General features: G+C 41.5%; 2 protein-coding genes and 1 long non-coding RNA gene across 7 annotated transcripts in view; all 3 read left to right on the forward strand.

The window, feature by feature from the left end:
- LOC119132991 (gamma-aminobutyric acid receptor subunit beta-3-like) overlaps positions 1 to 8,856 on the forward strand; it is a 40,956-nt gene extending 32,100 nt beyond the window's left edge. For 4 of the 5 annotated variants that reach the window (XM_037268596.1, XM_037268622.1, XM_037268629.1 and 1 more), the window contains 3 exons: positions 5,001 to 5,248; positions 5,585 to 5,653; positions 8,016 to 8,856. In XM_037268596.1, the coding sequence (XP_037124491.1) occupies positions 5,001 to 5,248; positions 5,585 to 5,653; positions 8,016 to 8,384 (686 nt within the window). In that variant the 3' untranslated portion in view covers positions 8,385 to 8,856. The remainder of the gene's footprint in view (positions 1 to 5,000; positions 5,249 to 5,584; positions 5,654 to 8,015) is intronic. The other variant, XM_037268607.1, reaches the window with a different exon arrangement.
- A 407-nt stretch (positions 8,857 to 9,263) lies between these two features.
- On the forward strand, positions 9,264 to 11,301 carry LOC119133042. The gene is made up of 2 exons (XR_005100037.1): positions 9,264 to 9,637; positions 10,310 to 11,301. It is a non-coding gene; the product is annotated as an uncharacterized LOC119133042 (long non-coding RNA).
- Positions 11,302 to 14,789: 3,488 nt separating this feature from the next.
- On the forward strand, positions 14,790 to 20,347 carry ndfip2 (Nedd4 family interacting protein 2). The gene is made up of 8 exons (XM_037276914.1): positions 14,790 to 15,017; positions 15,972 to 16,155; positions 16,287 to 16,417; positions 16,504 to 16,591; positions 17,276 to 17,400; positions 17,465 to 17,531; positions 17,626 to 17,730; positions 18,805 to 20,347. Exons 1-7 carry the CDS (start codon positions 14,991 to 14,993, stop codon positions 17,727 to 17,729), a joined length of 726 nt encoding a protein of 241 aa, XP_037132809.1. The 5' UTR covers positions 14,790 to 14,990; the 3' UTR covers position 17,730; positions 18,805 to 20,347.
- Positions 20,348 to 21,649: the final 1,302 nt, after the last annotated feature.

Raw genomic sequence — 21,649 nt, forward strand, 5'->3', positions numbered from 1 at the left:
TGAGACCCCCCCCCCCGCCAAGCATCAAATTCACAGTATGTCAGTTGGTTTTGAGCCATTTGAAGGCAGGAATACTGTAAACTGTCATGCAGGGTCACTTTTGCCTGCTTGCATGTTTTAATCAGGTGAGCCTAAAAGTGGCTATACAGAGCACTGCATGCTCTCAACCCGATGGATCCTTAACACAACACAAAATTAGACCAAATAATCAAAAGCTGATAAAATGTATTTAGCTGTGTCGCTCGTCGTCGTTAGTGGGTTCCGCTGGCGCACACGGGCCGGTTGACTGGTACCGCATATCAGTGCTGACAGGCTCATCTAGGTGTAATCTGTCACTCACCGAATGGTCGGGTCACAATTTTAATCATGACTGCCATCCAAATGTCAGGTCGGCCACCGGTACCATCCATCGCAGTGGTCTCTCCTGCCGGTTGCAGAGTTGAAAATTGTAAAGTAAAAAATGAGGGGATTTCATGTCTATCAGTTATATTTATTTTGAAATTTTATCGTCTGTTTATGCACCTCCTGCATCCATAATAACGGTTTTAAACTGAACTAATTTTCATCCTGCAAAACTGATATCAGCGACTCCTCGACCAATAAGAATTTAGTCAGACAAGGGCTTGTTGACCAGCCAACCAGCATACGTCAGCCCTCGTGGAAACATTAACCCTCTAATTGTAATCATCACAGCCCCATTAAAGTAAGTGACTACATTAAAAAAAACTAGGACACAAACTCAGATTACCAGGAAAACATCAATATTCCTAACCTGTGCACATTCTTAATCTTGCTCCACGAATCTGATTGTACCTTTTAGTGTATATCATCTTTGTGTGGTTAGCTCATGGATGAGCAACGACCTTAACATGCCACTGTTTAGAGAGCATGCTTTGATCTATTACCTTCCTCCAGACATCAATTTCTTACATAGCTTAATGGCTGAACAGACATGTCACACTTGGATTTGTTTTACAACCGCAAATTTGCCAGTGAAAGTTTGTTTTCTTTTATTGCATCCTGCGTGGACTACATGCCCATTAATTAATGAGCGCCTGAGTGGGTTTGTTTTCCTTATTTGGAGGAGGACGTGTGCAAGTGTGAGGTGTTCCTGGAGCTGCAATAGCTGTAGGGTCCATTCACGATTTCTGTTGATGGCTTATTACCACCTTTCTGCATCAAGTTGCTGTAAATCTGTGGGAGGGGGGGGGCGTACTTGCGTGCGTTTGTGTGTGTGTCTAAACGCGGATACTTTTCTGTAAGAGAAGAGTAATGATTGGTTGTGGGAATGCAATTTGAAGGAAAAATGATGGAACAAATTGAAATTGAAAAAAAATGAACTGGAAATTTTGAAGAGAGAATCCGTCTGAATTGATACACCCGGTGGTGTAACCGTTTTAATATCCATTTTACTGCAGTCAAGCCTTTCATTCATAATCATGTTAAAGTGTTGCTAATAGCACTGCTTTTAGTGTAACGTTAGACACACATACCTTTGACGACCACCTCAAGACGCTCCCTTGGGTACTTTCAAACATGCTCTTTGATATGTGCCTGCAATGCTGCCCGTGTATTGCAATGAACATCCAATGCAATTTGACACATTTTATTGCAGCTTTCATCTGATCCTTTATTTTTTGATTATGTTAGACCGGGCTGCTAATGGCACACAGTCATCCCTGATTAAAGGAGATTTGGTTACCTTGTGCCTTTCTTTTCAGCTTTTACAGGCTGAAGAAAGACTCAAGGACATATACTGTAACATAAAAAGGTGTGCTGGGGGAGGGGTACACTGAGAGCCACCACTAAACGATGGCAAGATGCGGTGTGGAAAGAAAAGAGATACAAATAAATGTAGAGGGAATGGGGAAGGTGGTGACATAACAGATGGGTGAAATGAGAGCAAGAATTGGATGGCGACACAATGGAATGCGACAGAAAAAGACCGACGCAAGAGAAAGCTTGTAAAACTATATTTCTCCCAAGAGACCGTAACGACGTGATGAAAGAGGAAGAAGGCCCATCGGTGCGTGCATGGCCTCTTGATTATGTTGTCCAAACAGGGAGGGAAGTAGAAAAAGGACAGGGAGTAGGAGTAATAGCAAAAAGGAGAGAAGCGTAATGGCAAAGCTGAGAGAAGACCCATGAAATAGAAAAATAAGAACAAAATAATAAAACGTCACCAGGCTGAGTTGTGGCGGTGCAGGATATTTGCAGGTGAGATTGACATCCCTTCTCAGACAAGCTTGTGTACATGCTCTCCTTGCTAACCTTGTAAATGCGTCGATGATTCAAACCAAAGGCTCGATTGACCTCAGTTGTCCCTTGTCCCAATCCACTGACTGTTCCCTGTCTCTTCACTGTGTTTTACAACACCCTCCCGAACAAACCCCGATTGGTGATTGTTTGTCCATGACAAGTGCTATGGATGCATTGACTGTGATCACATGTCATAAAATAAGATGCGATGCAAGAGGTCAATGCTTAATTGCATGCCTTTATGAATTACTTGACACATGTCTGCCAATCAGTTCAAGGTCGTGTGTGTGTGTGTGTGTGTGTGTATTAGTGATGTTGGAGCACTATCATTTGGTAACCTTCGTGGTTAAGGTTATCCGGTGCTCACGGCATGAGATTATTTTAATGAGTTATTTCTACATGATGACCAAAGGGTCGCGCCAGGTTTTATTTCTACATGATGACCAAAGGGTCACGCCAGGTTTTAAAGGCATACCTTTGAATTTCAATGAAACCGAGAGGACTCTTGCAGATTGTGAAATAGCCTCACGAACAAAACAGCCTCACGAACAAAAAAGACCTCAGGAAAAGAGTATAAATGCATGAGGTAATTTCCCATGTCCTCTTGCCCTCCAATGCACAACAAATTGTCTGATCTTTCACTAAACTAGCAGGGGAAGCAGACCCGGAATAAACATTTTCCTTGAAACTGTTCTTGTTTCTATAGTAACTGTCAGGTTTGGAGCAGGGAGAGGACTCGAATGCAGAGTCCCAACAAAAGGTGTTTTATTCTCTCAGGCGGAAGACAGCACAAAAAACAAAATGAGGGACAAAAGGCTGGGAACAGCAAAAACCAAAAGCGCCTCAAAACGAGGGAAAAAGGCTGGAGACAGCAAACAAAAAGCGCCTCAAAAGGAGGGAAATACGATGGGAAAAACCTAACTAAACAAAAACACAGAGCTCAGGCTGGACAAAAGGTATCTTCTAACTATGATCTCTCAGGGGATTTCTGTGACTTACGTGATCGCTAGTGTTCATGACGGGACGGGACAAGACGCACTGGCACAACACAAGGGGAAGACGCAGGCTATATACACACACAGAAGGAGGAGGACACAGGGGCAGACAATTAGGGCCAACGACAGGTGCATACAATTGGGATCAGGGAAGTCAAGTGGCCTGACACGCAGAGGAAGGACCCACGAACTGAAACGAGAGGAGAGTTACCAAAATAAAACAGGAAGTGCCAATACGAAGAACAGGACAAGACAAAAACAACCCACAAAACACGACAGCATGACAGTAACACCTTGGATATTTGCAGGAGATACAGTACGTGTACCTCATGAGGTACAAGCTTTAATTTGGACTTGGGACCAAGTGTCACGAATACGGGGTGGATATGGAGCAGGGCGACCAAGTGCAGCTTGGACCAGGGTTTATTGACACAAACTCAAAAGACTCGGCAAACTGACATGACTTACTAACAAAACCAACAGGACTGACCGTAAAAGACGTGGAACAAAAAGACAGGGTGACATTACCAAAGACAGGAACAGGAACCAAACAGACATCACGACAGTAACACATGCAATGATCCGACGGTGAGCGAGGGGCAGACAGGACTTAAATACAAAACACGAAACACGAGGCAGGTGACGCGGTTACATTGATTGAGGTGACACAGGAAGGGAAGGGCGACGCGAACAGAAACTATGGCAACCTAGACACATAGCAAAACTGGGGACGAGACATGACACCAAGTGTGCAAATTCTGAGAGTCAAGTATTCACATGACTGTAATTCTGGAATTTTCTGCTTAATATTTTTAACAGTTGGATACACACTAAGGAACAACATGCATATGTGATATTTTCTGTTTTTCTGGAAGATGGTGAACAGAAAAGAGGATATACCTGATATTAGTAGCGGAGCTGGGGCGTGTGCCGCAAAGGCATAAACATAGTGAAACGTACACAAACATAGCAGAAGTGCATGTCGAAAACAAAATGTCTGACAGAACGCAAACGTCATAGAAGATTTCTAATATTGTAATGAATCCTAAACTGTAAGTGCCATAGACCAATTTTAAAGAAAATGCGCTTTTCACAATTTGAAACACTTTTCTTCCTCAATGTCTGCAATGTGGTTTCATGAAAATAATCCAAGGAACAAGAATTACATCCAACTTTTTATTCGCATTTGCAGAACGCAGGCTGTTTTGAGTTGGTCGAGTACAGTCGAGTCGGGGTGTGACGAAGCAAGTGACTTCGGCTTATGTGCGAAGAGAAAAGCGAGCCTGCATTAAGATAATAAAAGAATATTACATTTTCACTTATGGAGGCTGCACTTTATCACCAAGCCATTGAAATTATCCTAGTCAATTAGCTACCAAATTTGTGCAAGTGCTGTCTGCAGCAGACTCATCACCAAACTCATAATATCACCACCATGTCGATAACGTTGGCTTATTTGTCAAAAGGTAATGCTAATCTGTCCTTTTGACATAAATTAAGCAATAAAAAGTCACAATTACATATACGTAGTGTCCTCTAAAGCTTAAGAGGCGAGAGAGAATCAAATGAATGAGCTGGCTTTGATATGTTTGTGACTGACCTTTTTGACCCCTTCCCCTTAAACAGAATAAATCCTGTTATAGTTTCATAAACCGGCATAGGAAACCCAAGGTTGAATCAAAACGTGCAAAAGTCTGTTTTTATGAGATTTGTCTCAATGTAGGTCATGTTTGTGTTGCTGTGAAGGCATCACCACGGTGCTGACCATGACCACTATCAACACACACTTGAGAGAGACGCTGCCCAAAATCCCCTACGTGAAGGCCATCGACATGTACCTGATGGGCTGCTTTGTCATGGTTTTCCTTGCCCTTCTGGAGTATGCCTTCGTCAACTACATCTTCTTTGGAAGGGGGCCTCAGATGCAAAAAAAGCTGGCGGAGAAGGCTGAGAAAGCCAACAATGAGAGAGCAGCCAAGTATGACGCTGCAAGGGTAAGTTTGACAGGATCGCTCACTCACAGAATCAGTGAATAAGCAATGGAATGTACTTTTTGCTGAAAAATCATATTTTGACCCAGGAAAACAGTCTGGAGAACCGCTCAGCTACATAATCAGTCAAAAAAAGAATTAATGGTATTTTCTGTTCCCCTTCCAGGAGTCAAATGATAAATCAACTCCCTTAAAATTAACTTTTGTTCACTCTTGACAGAAGCTGTGAAGAGAACCCGTGTGCATGGCTGAACCAGATGACATGTTTACATTAATTAACAGACTTCTGTAAGGCTGAGTGAATGACAAAATCAGTATTGAACTTTGTCATCTTCTCAGGAGGCAGGTAGTAGGGCTGCATCCCTTAAACGGTCCAATCAGATTAGAGGCCTTCGCCACTCACGCTCGGTGAGTTGTTTCAGTCAAGATTGGCACCATTGCCAACATGGATCTTTCTTTTTTTGCTATTTTGACCTCAAAATAAAACACATCCGCCCTCATCCATGGATTCAATTGCTGGTTAGCATGAAAATCTCTCATTCATTTGGACTTTTGCATTCTATTTTTTTTTTCGACATTAAAAGAAGCATCGGTAAAATCGCAGTTCACCTTTCACCAAATGCCGTTGCACCAATGAGTCGTAATTATTCCACTCGTTCAATTGGGAAAAGACAACTGGTGGTCACCAACAACGGGGCAAGAGTGGAGGTAGTACGATTTACTTCTCCCAAAAGACTGAACCGCATTAGCTACCACAGCGATGCAGACCACTTGTTAACAAAAAGAGTTAAGTCAGCTGAAATTTGACGCAAAGGCTAGCCTAAAAATGTCTTTTCCAAAAACAGTTTTCTTTACCAAAGTGATGGAATGGCTCAGCTCATAATCCCAAACATACAAGCTGTGCAACTCAGTGGAGGTGGTGTCATGGCTTGTGCTTGCATGGCTTCATCTGGGATGGGCTCATTTATCTTCACTGGTGTAAGATATCATGGTAGCAGCACAAAGATGTGCTCAGGAAAAAAAATGTCTCTCAAATTAGAGAAGTCCTGATTTTGTCAAAATACTCCAAGGATCACAAATTGTCAAATATGAGATATTTCTTGCCTTTATAAAAACGGCTCGTATTGGGTGGTTCTGTCCCAAACTGTCAACCAGCTATCTTCCCACCTCATACAGTATACTGCTGGGCCGTCCATCCTTCATTGTCTCCTTACATCTCACACAGCAGTGAAGGTGTGAGGAAACCGGGTGTTTGCTTCTACTCACTGAAGCGGAACCCAGACTGTGGAAAAGCAAGCGAGTCCCCTTAGCTGAAGACAAATAAAGACTTTTATTTTACGGAGGCAGACACAAACAGCCACTTGGCTTTGGCATGAAAGTGCTTCTCCCTCCTCTTCAAAGCAGTAATTTTCCTCTGGAACTTTGCCCAGCCTAGCTGTCAATGGCTGAGGAACTCGTTGCGGTAGTTCACGGAAATATTTTCAGAAATAGCCATATATTAATAGATTCCTTGGTTGTTGAGTTTCAAAGACCCAACTCCTTGTATACAAACAAGAAAAAGAAGCCAATTTTCCAAAAGATGTCCACTTTTAAAAAGACGCAACAAAACTGATTGGGTGATCGTTCATTATTCAGCAAGGTAATGACCCAAAGAACACTGCCAAAACAACAAAAGACTAAGGAGACTGAAAGGAGTGGAAATAAATTCTAATTGTGTTTATTTATGTTTGTTCTCTGCGCACACCACCATGCAATGTGTATGAGACATATTTGGAACAAACCATTGAAAAAAAATAACAGTTGGATGAAATAATAAAATAAAAAAAATAAAAAAAAAAATAGAATGAATGGGATCAAATTAATCATTTGAATGTTTACGACGTGGTCTGTAATGCCCTACATTTTGGCCATGAGGTTTTGCTATTTCACCTGTACGGTTATTAATATGGTAAAGTGTCATTCATATACAATACAATATATTGTAACAATCGGATAGCAGTGTACTTCTCAGCATGATTTGATTCAGTGGGGGGAAGCTGAACTGCACGGTGCACTCGCGGGTGATGTGCCGAATTCTCCGCACCGACGTCAGAGAGAGAGGAGACTTTAGCCGCTAGCTTCCTCCCTTTCAGTCATCTCCCCGCATTCAGTCAAAGCATGCCAATCCGGTCAGTTAGTACGTGTAAATAAAATCTGAACTGTTGACCTCTTGTTTCGTAATCAGCGTATGAGCCAAACCCAGACAGATTGCAGCAAACATAAAGCATTTGCCTTTGCTGTTCCAATACTTTTGGAGTGTAAGTGTACACTTTATATTCTACAGCACTGTGGAACATACTCAAGCAAAAACTTTAAAACCCACGCTGATAGAGTCACAACCTGCTTAGCTGATGTTTTAAAAAAAAGTAGAACAATGTTGGACTTGCTCAGTCGCCATACTTGCATGAACCCCATCGTGCATTGCTACCAATTTGGTTCCTGTCACCAGCACACATCATGGGCATGCAATGTGTTGTATCTGCTATGTGTTCAATGAAATTGTTGAGTGATGATGTTTTAGTGAGACTACCAGCCCGTTATGTCAGTCCTTCTTGTTGTGCACGCCTGCTTGGATCAACTCCCTCATTGATTTTCTATTAGATTCTTCGGGCTCTGAGATTATGATGAGTCATTAGTGAATTACAGTCAACACATACCACATCTCATGGCAGAGTTTCAACTTGGTCCACTTACATCCATCTAATAATGTTTATTTTTATCACTCACTCAGGCGGAACCAGGACATGGGAACATTCTGCTGACCACCTTGGAAATCCACAATGAAGTGGCAGGAGGCGAGATCACCACCAGCGTAGCAGACATCAGGAACTCTCAGTCCATGGTGCAGCTGGACAGCACAGCCTCATCGCACATTCAATATCGCAAGCAGAGCGGTGGAATCGGTCCACGTTCAGCCAGTCGTCATTCCCTAGATCGGTCTGTTCAGAAGAAACGCAGCCGACTGAGAAGGCGGTCCTCGCAGCTAAAAATCAAAATCCCTGACCTGACCGACGTGAACGCCATCGACCGTTGGTCACGGATCATCTTCCCCTCGGTTTTCACCTTTTTTAATCTTGTCTACTGGCTCTACTATGTCTGACTGGACAGTTTTGTTGTTTTGTCATTTTCTTTCTTTCCATTTGGTTTGGTTTACTTCCTTTTTTGTCTGCGCTTTTATACATGCATTGAATCTATTAACATCAGACTACAAACTGAAAGACTAAGAAAGCTCCAGACTAAGTTCTTGTCAATTATCTTTTTATATTTGCCGTCTTTGAATCTGTTTTCTTTTCTGTAGTATGTACTGTAATTGGGACTTGTAGTCATTTCCCATAAAACAAAATGCCAGCAATTGATTACATCCAGTAGTTGCAAAAAAACGATTCAAATAAATCCCAAAAGTGGTATTCTAAGAGAAAAAGAGAACTTGATACCACATAGGTGATCAGAAAAATGCAGGCAATTCCTAAAAATCCAGTAAACAATATGTTTGATTGGTACCCTATGCACTGTAAACGCATGCAATGATCTTCCAATGCGGGGTTAACTTTTACCGACAGTTTCTACTTCAGGATTATCATGACTCTCAGGCTTCCAGGTTTCTACTATTCTTGGCATCATTTGGTTGTGGAGAGGGACGACAAAACAGCACAAGAATGAACAACACTGCCATTTTTTTTCCACCGTTTAATGGCTCCTGAAGCAAACGTGGAACCTAATTTTATCCAAATTAATCAAACTGCCAAGTGTTTTGCGGGAGGCATTGTTATCCACCCAGTATTGTCTCACCAAAATATTCAACAAAATGTTTAGTGCTAAATTTCTCTTATCCAGAAGCTTTTTCAAGTAATCTTCATGGATGTGTGTGTTTGTTACTCATGTGCTATTTCTTTCCTTGGATATCCTGCAAATTTGTCATCCATCAGTATTTAGGGCACTAATTTAATCTTAATCTTTAATCGTTTAATCTTTAATCTATTGTACTCTTTGTGTTTATTTGATTTTCCACCTTGTCTTGTTGCAAACAGTGAAACACTGGAGAAATGCTGGGTATATATAAACATGTATATAATATATATAGTATATAAATATATAATTTGTGCACAACCCTGAGAAAAAAAAAGATGATCAAGTCAACATTGAGTTTGTGATTGTTATGCTGGCAAATGTCAGTCTATTTAATTCCAAAAAAGAAAGAAAAAAAAACATCCATTTATTTTCTTCTCCAAAACGTGACCATGCTGGAGTTCCAGTCGATGCAAATGTATTTCAATGGACTCCACAGTTGAACCGCGTCAAGCTGTCTGATGAGCTCATGCTGGCGTTGAATGTATCAGATCCATTGTTCTTCAGGTAGAGCAGTGGTTCCCAAAGTGGGCGGTACCGCCCCCCTGGGGGCGGTGGAAAGATCTGGGGGGGGCGGTGAGGAAGAAAGGGGCGGTAGGGGGGCGGCAGTCGATTTGTACACAACACGCCGCTCTGGCCTAGCCAGTTTTTGGTGAGAAAAAAAATCTCTGACTGCTATCAAGTGCTGTGGAACAAGGTCAAGATGTACTTCATTGCCTTCCCAACATCATATTTAGTAGAACGGGGCTTCAGTGCAGTCACCTTGCTTCTTTCCAAGCAAAGAAACCGACTGAAAATTACTGACCGCGGGGATCTACGACTTCTTCTTAGTGAGTTCCAGCCTGATGTTGAGAAGCTTATGTCCCTGCACCAAGCACATCCATCCCATTAATATTACGTGTGAGACAATGAAGGTTACTGGTGGAATGTTTATTTACGATTCTATGTTGCTGAAACAGTTAAAACTGCTAAAAAATAAATTGGTTTACTAAATACTAAATTGGGTTTTATTTGTGAAATACACATTTGTGTTTAACCTTTCACTTTTCAAATTGCAGCAAACCAAATATCAAGAAAGAGGTGTTTGTTTCCATATGTGCCTTGGGGGGGGGGGGGGGCTAGGAATTCACTGGGGAGCCAAAGGGGGCGCCAGCCTGCAAAAGTTTGGGAACCACTGAGGTAGAGGATAATGAGCCATGGTCATAGTTTTTTCCCCACCTGTAATGATTGTAATATTGCACGTGAGCAGGGTTTGTGTGTGTGTGTGTGAGGGGGGGGGGGGCATGTACTGTACACATGCACAAGACAAACAAGTTGCGCGTAAGCATTCAAATGCTGTGACTGGATTGATGCATGTAGAATTGGATTGTGGCTTAGAATAATCAACTTCCAACTCATGAATGATCAAGTCGAAACTTCTTTTTCATGACCACTGGTACCCCCACCCTTTCCCAACAAACACTCGCATAGCTTTGTGCATGAACATATATTTAACAGGACTACTAAGAGATACTTAAGAGTACAACTTTAAACTTGTGACAGTCTTAAAATAACCGAATGTATTGTACTTGGATTGTTGCTGTCTGGCTGCACTTATTTTGAGATCAAATATTTCTGGGGTCGGGTGGGGTGATGCAGTCCCCGAGCTGGTCTTGTTTTCTACTGTGTAGACGAGGCCTCACGTACATGTGAGGTGGTTTTAAAGAATCCTCATGCTCCAGAAAAAACTAATATTTGTACATCTATAGTATGAAAACTGTCAATAAAGGCTCATATTCCAGGGCTATAATTTTTGTTTCTGTCAACCAGTTAAAAAAAAAAAAAGAAAGCAAACAAACTGCTGACACCTGAGTTATCTAAGTTATTGTGTACTGTGCATGCAACAACACATTTGGAGAGACTTTTAGAGAGGAAGAGAAAAAACTTTTTTTTTCCCAGCCTCGTGAGAACTAACGGGCGCTCATCCTTGAGAAGACTACACTTTGTTGCTGATTTGAAAAGAAAGAAAAAAAAAGTCAGGTGTTGTATGGCCTTGGTCCCATCATGGAATGTGAATTGTTCTGTGCTGCCACAAATGTATTTAGGATTAGCTTAATATTGTATATGGCTGTATGTTACGTTTTCAGAAGAGGATTACGTTAAATCATTGAATAAATGATATACATTGTAAATGTTCTGGTTGTGAGCGTGCTTGACACTCACATTAAGTTGACATAAAACTACAAATATGTGTCCACCCATAGGCCTGTTTTAAAACATCTCCCCACCAAATCTACCTCAACGTTGTTTATTAAATCATCACAGACCATCGAGCGGCAGTCCAAACAGGAGGGGTTTGCCCTAAATCATAATGAATTGCCCATAGGTGTGGTTGTGAGTGTTTGTCTATGTGTGCCCTGCAATTGGCTGGCAACCAGTTCAGGGTGTCCCCCACCCAAATCAGCTGGGGTCGGCTCCAGCACTGCCAATTTATTTATTTATTTATTTATTTATTTGCTTTACATGAGAACGATTTAACCAGCTGACGCGTCACAGGGCTTCAATTACCATGCACAGGCTTTCCCTTCAATGACAGTCCATCTGGCTCCTTCTTCTTTCTGGGCTTCTGTTGTATGCAATGATGTCGGTAAATCGTTCCAAAGTGACTCCAAGCTGTGCACCTTTTTTGGGTGTAACCATTAATCTAATGCATTACCTTTTCCAGTCCAGGAATCAGATCTCAGTTACTCTTCAAATAACACTAAATGCATCGAATGTATTTACATCAACTTGACGGATTTCAAAGAGTAGTGCCTTTTCTTATCAAAGTCAGTTGCATTTAAGTGCCTCCAGGTTGCAGCAATGAGGAAGAACTCACAAGACTTAAATAAACCACACACGGTGATCTCTCACACTGGTGTTGCGCATGCAATTACGTAAACGAATAGAAGTTAGAGGAAGAAGAGAGATTGTGAGGTGTTTTACTTCCTGCCATCACATCTACCAACTGGAACCTTTTCCACATTTTCATAATTTGTCTTCTAGTTCTTGTTTTTAGCACTCAGTAAGTACGCCGTTCCACTATTGCTTTGTTCAGCAGTACATCCTTGGATATTTTTTTATTTTTCATTTAATTACCTTCCAAACAATTGCACACCTGTTTTTCTTCATTGGCTATGTTTACATGGACACATTTATTCAGATTAAAAGCCTGATTGGAATGAAAATGCTTCCTGTTCACACAGCATTTGGAATAATCTGATCAGATCAAGGCCATTCCTATCAAGATTTTATTCCGAACGAGAAGGGTGGTCTATGTCGATTGATATTCGGAATGGCAGGCAGGAAAACACATTTCAGAAATTTCTGTGATGTCAGTAGACACGTTTGTGTTATTCTAGGAAGCTGCCGCTTTCTTGAGATTTGCTCGGAACCAGAATTGGTCTAATGTGGTTTGACCTTGGATTTTAGCTCCTTAATCCAAAATGAATGGAGTTGACAAATTAAATTATTGTACGGTATTTGCTTTGATTTTGTTCTCCATCCTCTGTTAGGATTAACCAAAATGTAAAATGTTTATTCGAGATCGGACTCGCATCCAAAATCTGTGGTCACTATTCATTTACCATTTAACCAGCAAGTCTCGAATCAGTTTACTCAATGGGTTACTAATTGTACTTTTTCTGAAACATATGTCACAGTCCAAAATATGGTAACAAAATTATTGGACGTCAGAGGGCGAGGGAAGAGAGAAATGACGCTGTAAGGTACACATTAGTTAACATTATTTGAGTGTGTTTATGGCCAACAGTAATCATTATTTTGATTCCGATTAAAGAGTTTTTTTGCTAGCGTTCTGCAATGCTACAATACATCATAAATAGCATTGCCACCCATTCATCTGTGGCAATACACGCAACGATGTGACTCAAAATAAAAAATTCGGATTCTGTATATGTTTTGATCGACCAATTCGCCCCTTTACTTGACATACCACTGATTCGTGCATAGCCCTACGTATCGTGATAATGGCAAATATGATAATAAGTTGCAGCACAGTCCGCAAAAAACATTACGGCCTAGATTCACAGGGAAAACTCTCAGGTGCCTGCTGAAAGACCTGTGTTGCCATTAAGCTTTAGTGATGCTTCACTCAGAGTGGAGTTGCATAGCAACAGCAGCTTGCTTGCAGCAGAAATGTTGAGTGTCTCTCATTAAAATACAAACCAGCTCACACTGAAGCTGAGAATTCCCAAATATGAATGCAGGCCAATGAAACATCACTTGTCCTGCACTTGTCCTGTTTTCACCAATCGCTCGGTGAACAGAGTTGCCCCCAATAACTGACCCAAATAACCGCATGCAAACCCCGAAAAGCCACAAAGCTGCAGAGACTGGGCCCATGTTGGGCAAACTCACAGAATGAATTCTTTCTGATGTCTTCCTCCTTCCTCCCCGCCTGGCTGCCAAATGACATACTTTCTTCTAATTCATCAGCACCACAGCAAGTGACGGCGGGAGCGTGGGAGCGGGAGGTGGGATAGGCGAGGGAAAGAAAGTGTTTCAGCATCAAGCGCCCGGCCTTGGGTACTTTAGGGAATACGTTGCGTTTTCTGTACACTTTTTCATGTTGCACTTGTGTCTTTATGATCTTTGGAGCAGCAAAGCTCAAAATGTAATCCCAGTTAACTCCTCCTTCTTCTGTTTCATTATAAGTCATTTATTTTGTACTGGCATTAAACCAGTCCTTTTTCCTGCCAGATTATTAGCTTTTCTTTCAGAAGCAATCATTAAACATTAAAACTGAGTGTTGTTTGCGGTCTTTATTTGACCCTCCATGCGTGCCCTAGAAATCAGTTTGCTCTGTACAATTGTACAAAAAGAATCAGGAATGATGATCTTGCATACTGTATCGTCAGATCAGCAACCACATACCGACATGATTAACGTTATGTTGAAACGAACATGACAGCATCTTTCCGCATGCGGGGTTGCACAGCTTCCTCTGTCCCTGGAGAGAACATTTATATGATTGACTAAACCACATCATTGCACCCAAGTCAAAAGAAATCACATGCACAAGAGGCAGTACAGCTGTTTGTTGGCAAAGAATCACACAAGCATGTTCAAATCGCAAATGAATATTGTAGGCTCCTTGTGGGAAATTTATTAAAACAGTCAGCTTCTGTACACCCTTGTGTTTTGAACATCATGGTGGGTTAGATCAGTATCAACAACCTCTTCAAGGGAAAACTTTTTTTGTACAATATATGGTTCCAATCATTATCATTTATAAATGTGTTAAATTCTTTTAGAAACCCTTTGAAGTATCAGAAGGTTCTTCAAATTATAATCTAACAGATTCTGCCCTCTGCTGGACATTAAAGTTTTCTACAGAAGTGTGGAACACCCCCCCCCCCCCCCCCCCCCCCCACACACACACACACACACATCAGGGTCTGGAAAGAGACGGACAATCTGATATCGGAACAGCATCTTGCGGAATGCAAAATAAAATACATTAATGTAGCTCAATTTGATTAAAGCTATTTTACACACAAGAAAAAAACATGTAAAATGTATTTCAACCCGTATTCTAGATATAAATGTTTAATTACAAGCCTTTAAAACGAGTCGAAAACATTTGCGTCACGTCTTTTATTTTGAAATAACATGACGGAAATGTTAGATTTTGAACAAACACGATGACGCTCGTCGACATTTTTAGCAACAACGAAGCAAGTGATCTGTAAACTGCGGCCATTTTTACGCTGTCGGTTTTACTTTAGGTGTTTGTTAGACAAGGCAATTCTATTTGGGTCAACGGGAAGAAATTCTCTGCTTTCTTGACTGGCTTGTTCGCCAGTCGAAGTTTTTCAAAATGGACCCAACAAGCCGATACCAAGTGGTGAGTATTGAGAATGGTATGCTATTTGGCCTACCTAACCAAACACAACCAAACAACAGGGCCTTGTCACCGTATTCTGCCATTTAATTAGAACGCGTTATATTATGTTCGTTACGTTCTCCGCTCTTTTTGACGGTGTTTTGAAAAGTAGGTTTCTTGAATTTCGTTGCGCGTGTTTATAACGAGTGAATACTTCCGCATATGTTAGGCTAGCCTTAGCAAACGGATCCGATAAATAGTTGTTACTTCGCGTCATTAGTATGTTGTGGTTCTTGACGAAAAACGCCGTTCATCTTGTTTGGGTTGGGCCGCCGCCATAATTGGATGGCTTGGACGGCGTTCGGACAAAAAATGCAATGGAAAGCCCTGATCTAACCGTGGGTGCTACGACCTTCTATGACGTGAGCTCATGCTCAGCTACATTGGCTCCCCTGATGTTTTCCCAAACTTGTACTTTTCCACATTTTTGTTTAGTTGCGTTCCCTGCTAGCATTATTTGGGACTATTTTTAGCATTTCCTTCACAAGTTTCGGTGCCCAGTACTGTTCGTCGGAGACTTGTTTCTTTATATCATCAGAATCAGCTTTATTGACCAAGTTTGTACATGCCAAACAGGGAATTTGACTCCGGTTGATGTTAGCCTCTGTACAACATTTAAGTGACTGACAATATTCGGGTAACTAACAACATTCCAAGTGCTGTCAACAAAGGCCGAGCCACGTTGTTTGGACCCAGAAGGAGGCTCATGATGACGCTGAGAATCTGTTATGCAATTTGACCAGCTGCCATTTATTATCGATTTTAATCCTTGTGGCTATTAGCCTGTCGATTAGTCAATCGATTTATCGAGTAATATTGCCTTGGTTCCTACCAGTATAAAATGGTGCCAGGCTCAAAGACACCCTTTGTGGATTGGATGGTGTTCTCAAGGACTTGTCCTGTCTTCTCTTTCAGCTGCATAACGAGGAGGACTCCGGCAGTGAGTTACAGCCCTGTGCCACCCCCCAGGCTGGACCGTCGCAGGACCAAAGCCAGACACAAAGCAGCGTGCTACCTTCACCTGCAGAAAATGAGGGGGCAGATGCGTCGCCACCACCTTATGCCTGTATTGAATTGGGTGCAACTGCAGCAGTACAAGGTTTGTACTGTATGTAACACATTAGTTGATTGTTTTTGAAATCCCTTCGGAATGAGTCCTGGTTTCTGTGATTATGTCGCCACCGTATGCCCTCTGTTCATTAAACTGTTTTCTCAACTTATTCACGACAGAGACTAGTTTCCAAACTGACTTCCCCGTGCCGCCACCTTATAGCGTGGCCACTTCGTTGCCCACATACGATGAAGCAGAAAAAGCAAAAGCTGCCGCCATGGCAGCTTCTGCTGCGGAGGTGATGTCACGGGTACGAATCCATTTTACTGCTTGTTTTCTTTCCACCAATGTTTCTTTGCTTTTTCTCAAAATCATTTGTACATTTGTCCACATAAGGAGGATGAATTTCTTCCCAGAGATGATTTCAGTGATGCTGAACAACTGCGAGTTGGGAATGATGGAATCTTCATGCTGGCCTTTTTCAGTAAGTAAAACACTGGAGCTGTGTTGAGTTCAGAATTCCAATGCAAATGATAATTCCCCTTGTGATTCATTTACGTATTAATATAATCAGCAGACACATTGATTTGTTCTAACTACTGGATTATTTTCGGTTCCAAATGGCTTACATGTAGTAAAATCTTACATTGCATTGGGGCCAACGGTATCATCTGGGTCAGTTATTATTGCACATGTTGGTGTTGAAAAATAGAGATAAATGGTCGTCGTGGCCACTTGACTGCCACTTTGTGATGATTGCGCCTGTGATTCAATTGAGTGGCGGTACAAATATCTGATTGGGCGATGCTACATCTTGTGCATGCCTACCAAACCTTTGTTTTGACCAATCACAACAACGGATTATATCGTCCTTACCAGTTGAAAATGAACAAAGCGCATCTCGCTGCTGTTCTTTTTGAAAAGGAAACCGGTGACTCTGCGAGCATGCATGCATTCATTTCCCTGGCGTCACTTGATTTTGTCACAGCCACATACCTGGCCCTCAACTCACTGTTGCTTTGTGATTGGTCTGCACTGCCAGAGAGAAAAACAATGGGCTTAGAACAAGATGGATTCTCAGGGTTTTGTGAGGTCATAATACTGCAAGAATTCAACTTGCAAGCAAGGTTACAATCAACCTCATCCTTTTGTGTTTGTCTCCCTCTAGTGGCCTTTCTGTTCAACTGGATTGGCTTTTGTTTGTCCTTCTGTTTGACCAACACCATTGCAGGGCGCTACGGTGCCATTTCTGGCTTTGGCCTCTCCCTCATCAAGTGGATTCTCATTGTCAGGGTATGTGATGATGTTGCCCTCAATTTGATGTGGTCTATTCATTCAATACTGTATTCTTTTCCAGTTCTCTGACTACTTCACTGGCTACTTTAATGGTCAGTACTGGCTGTGGTGGATCTTCCTTTTGCTTGGTAAGCTATGACAATTCAACTTGGATGGTTTACTAAAACCAACCAGTCACACCTATCCTAATTTTCAAGGGCTTCTGGCAATCTTTTTTTGCAGGTGTCTTGCTGTTATTCAGAGGTTTTGTCAACTATCTAAAAGTTCGCAACATGACGGACAACATGGCCTCCTCACACAGAACACGTCTCTTCTTCTTATATTAAGGTAAAAAAGCAACATCTTATTAGTCTAACTCAGGAAGAGGTAACTTTTGTGATGAAGGGCATTACATCGGACCACGCACTTATGAACCAGAAACAGTACATGACAAAAATACCATTTTACATATGAACATATGCTCCAGCTGATGTGATGAATTATTTATCTATCTGTCCATTATGTGTACTGCTTATCCACATGAGGGTTGTGGGTGTGCTAGAACCTATCCCAGCTGACTTTGGGCAGTAGGTAGTCATGCATGTTTTTGAGATGCGGGAGGAAATCAGAGTACCCAGAAGAAACCCACACAGGCACGGGGAGAACATGCATACTCCACCCTAACTCTGATGACTCTTTAAAAGCCTGTTCAATGTGAGCTGCACAAGTTTCTAATGCTGCGTTCACACCGTATTTGTTTCCCGCGTTTCTGGGGATGCGGTTCAATCACAGTCAGTCAGTGAGTTAACACGTGTGACTGCAGAGCGGTGCGTTCGAGGCGTGGGACGCGCAAGGCAAAAAAAGCTGAGAGGCAAGCTACGCCTCGCGTCAGCCAATCAGCTTCGGGAACATACCACGTGTACCCGTGGACTGTGTGAAGAAGAAAACCAAATGCAGGAAAAGATGATCATCCCGAGAACTACAACACATCCACGTAACAATACTGGGACTGAAGTAAACGGGAGCAGAGGCTTGGAGAACTGACTTGAGATTTTTTTCAGCTGTTTAGCTGAGTCATGACATAAAAGAGTCATGACACAAATGTTTGATTTTATATCAGGAACGATGGGTATTAATAATCTGTTGCTGGAAAAGTGTTGCCGAAAGTCTCCAACGCAACAACTGTCAGTGCGGAAACACGGCACATAGGCCTACTCAAGTTGTAGTTTTTTTTGGGGGATGTCAGGAAATTGTTCACAAAACTCTAATGAACCATAAATGAGCATCGTCTGCAAAAGTGTGGGTGGGTTGCAACCCCTCACCCCCAATCCCTAATGAACATGTTCCTCTGTGGAGCGCCAGTTGCCCATCCCTGGTCTGACTGCTGCTGTGGACCCTGACTCCTTTTGTGATTCTCTGCAGGGCTTCTGCCCCATCGCCATTCCATTTCATTGAGATGCCCAACAACCACCATCCATCCTCGAATGATCTGCCAGGCCATCGCTGAAGTGAAGAGGAAGAAGGGCAGCAAAATAAATGCAGGGATATAGACATAGTTGAATGCATAGTAAATAAAATTTAATTTTCTCCATGTGAGTGAGTTGTGCCAGGCAGCCAATGAACGATTTTGATCAAGTCTTACTCCATCCAGGATGTTGCACTGTCACCTCCGGTGGGACTGCCTACATCCTTATAAAAACTTTAAGTCACTTTTACTTTGATCAATTTAAGCAATTTATAAATGCATGTAGGATCAGGTTACATATCCTATGGTGGCTCACCATTGAGGGCTGAACATTAAGGAGATTTCTGTCCGCAGCCAGTGTAATTAGAAACTAATCCTTTTATTCTTAGGTGAACAAAATAGTATGTTTGAGCCAAATGGTCAACGGTATGAACTTCAGGATTTTATTCCTGCCCTATGCAGCACCAGCCAGATGATAATACTGGACGAGGGCTACTCTCACTGCTGTCCTTTTGACAGTGAAAAGAAAAATATCTGACCATCGGCTGTGTTTGTGAGTGATCATCGAGCAGTGAAGAAAGGGGTGGAAAAGAAAGCTTCTGAGTCACATTGTGCTCTAGGAGGACAAGTAAGCCATGGCCAGAAAGCAAGTTTCATAAGTCCTATGCAATGTAGTTATTTTGAGTTACCCGCAGTAATTGTTGTGGATTATGAAGTTATGGTAACGATTGTTTAACAATTTAACGAGTTTGGCAATACAACTAAAAATGTGACTTGCCAACTTGGCATGCATTTAACACAAATGTTTATATGAACGTCCGTTCTTTACATGGAAGTGATTTGTGGCGATGGGAACACCCTGAATGACGTGGACACCTAATATTGGCAAATTTGTACGAGTAAAACAGATGCCATTGTTCAGCGGATTTAGTACAAGTGACAAGAAGACCTGAGCCTGATTGGACAAAGTAAACGTCAACCTGAAAATGAAATGTAAATACCAGCTTAATACCAATTCATATTTGCACTTTGAACTTCTGTACAGTAGAATATGCGTCTGCTTAACTCGATGTGGTGGTGGAGCGGTTTAAAAATTAAGCCGGCTTTCCATGTTTTTCAACTTGAAATCTTAATCATGTGAAAAATACTGCTGTTTTGTTTTTCAGTTTTCTTAAGCACTTTTTACTTTTCACACTGATTCTTTTCTTTCGTCATCTGAACTGTGACTGTAGTATTGCCAAATCTTTTCTTAATCGCCTTTTCCCCCTTAGTCTTTTTCAGCAATATTCAAATTTGTTGCATGATTTTTGTGCTTGAATGATTAGCAGGGATATCAGGAATCCACAATTTATTTACAAAGCCTTCAACCAGTACAAAGAAAAAAATGATACAAAATGACAGTCAATTTGTTGTTGCTTTAGCTCATGTAACATCCTTTATTGTAACTGGAATTAATTGATGTATTGGAAAATGCCAATAAAGTTTGAAGACGTACAAATATGTTGATCTTTGGTTGTCGTTTGGGACATTTTATATCCATAGCACAGAAAACATCTCATCGCTAACATTTATGATAGGAAAATGTTCTGTCCTGTGTTCATCTGTTTTTTTCTCATTGACAGACAATGAGGTGCAGGTATTGCCATTGTTGATTGTATGAAGAAAAATCTTCAATATGCACCAAATGTCAGCAGAACTATTCATTTTCTGTACCGCTTATAGTCACAGGTGAGCTGGACCCTTTCCCATCTTTTTGACTGAGGTGGACTGAATGTTTAGTAGTTATAAATTGTACTCAATATTACTGTCTAGAGTAGAATAATGACTCAGAAAGCCATCCTTCAAATAACATCATTATTCAGCAAAAAAAAAAAAGTGAGCTTCAAACCTCCTCTGTTAGCTTGACATAAATGGGTTCTTTTACGCCTCCTTGAAAGCATCTTCTTAACTTTAAATGTGACAGTTTAACTTGAGTGACTTTGATGAGAGGACATTACTGGTACTCTGAAAGGGTTTCTACAATATCGATTGAGTGCGCATTTTATCTTAAGCCCCAGTTTCATCGCTGTGGATATAAATCTTAATGTTTTTGCTCTTCAGAGGATCAGTAATGCTACATTGCATCATTGATATGTGATGCTTTCCTTCTGTGGCTTTATTGATGTTGAAATTACAACAGGACTGAACCACGGTGCTGTAGGCTCACTGAACCACCTACCTTTAGCTCTGAGCTAGATGACTAAAAGATGTCTTCACACCACAGTGCATCAGGCATCGGGCCATTAAATGCAATCTCATCAGGCTGCATATAGCTTGGGAGGGAAGAGCAAAATCAGTCACTCATTGATCCGCTGTTCAAGATAAAACTTGGGACACACTCTGGTGATGGCCTAATGGTCAGAGAAGAACTGTCTTTTGAATTCATTATTGGGGAGGTCGTAATGTTGTTAAATGCTCCTTTAAGATTCACTAGGTGGCTTTGAGAGTCAAAACATGTCAAAGTTTGGCCCTTTCTCCAAAGTTGACATAAACCTTGTCACAAACTTGAAAGGAACTACTGTATAAATGTTAAATTGTTTGGGTAGTGGGTACTTTTACGCAAAAACACTAAAAATAGGGAAGGATTTTACATACGTACACATCCATCCATCCATTTTCCACTTCATTTCGCTTATCATTTTCAAGGTGACTTTATATAGACTATGACAAATTCGACAATACTCTAGAGTGGTTGCCATGTCAACCGCAGAGAAAATTGCTGGATGGATGATGACGATCGCCATCAGTTTGTCAGAAAAATGC

Source organism: Syngnathus acus, chromosome 2 (assembly GCF_901709675.1).
Source record: "Syngnathus acus chromosome 2, fSynAcu1.2, whole genome shotgun sequence".
In the NCBI taxonomy this organism is placed as follows: Eukaryota; Metazoa; Chordata; class Actinopteri; order Syngnathiformes; family Syngnathidae; genus Syngnathus; species Syngnathus acus.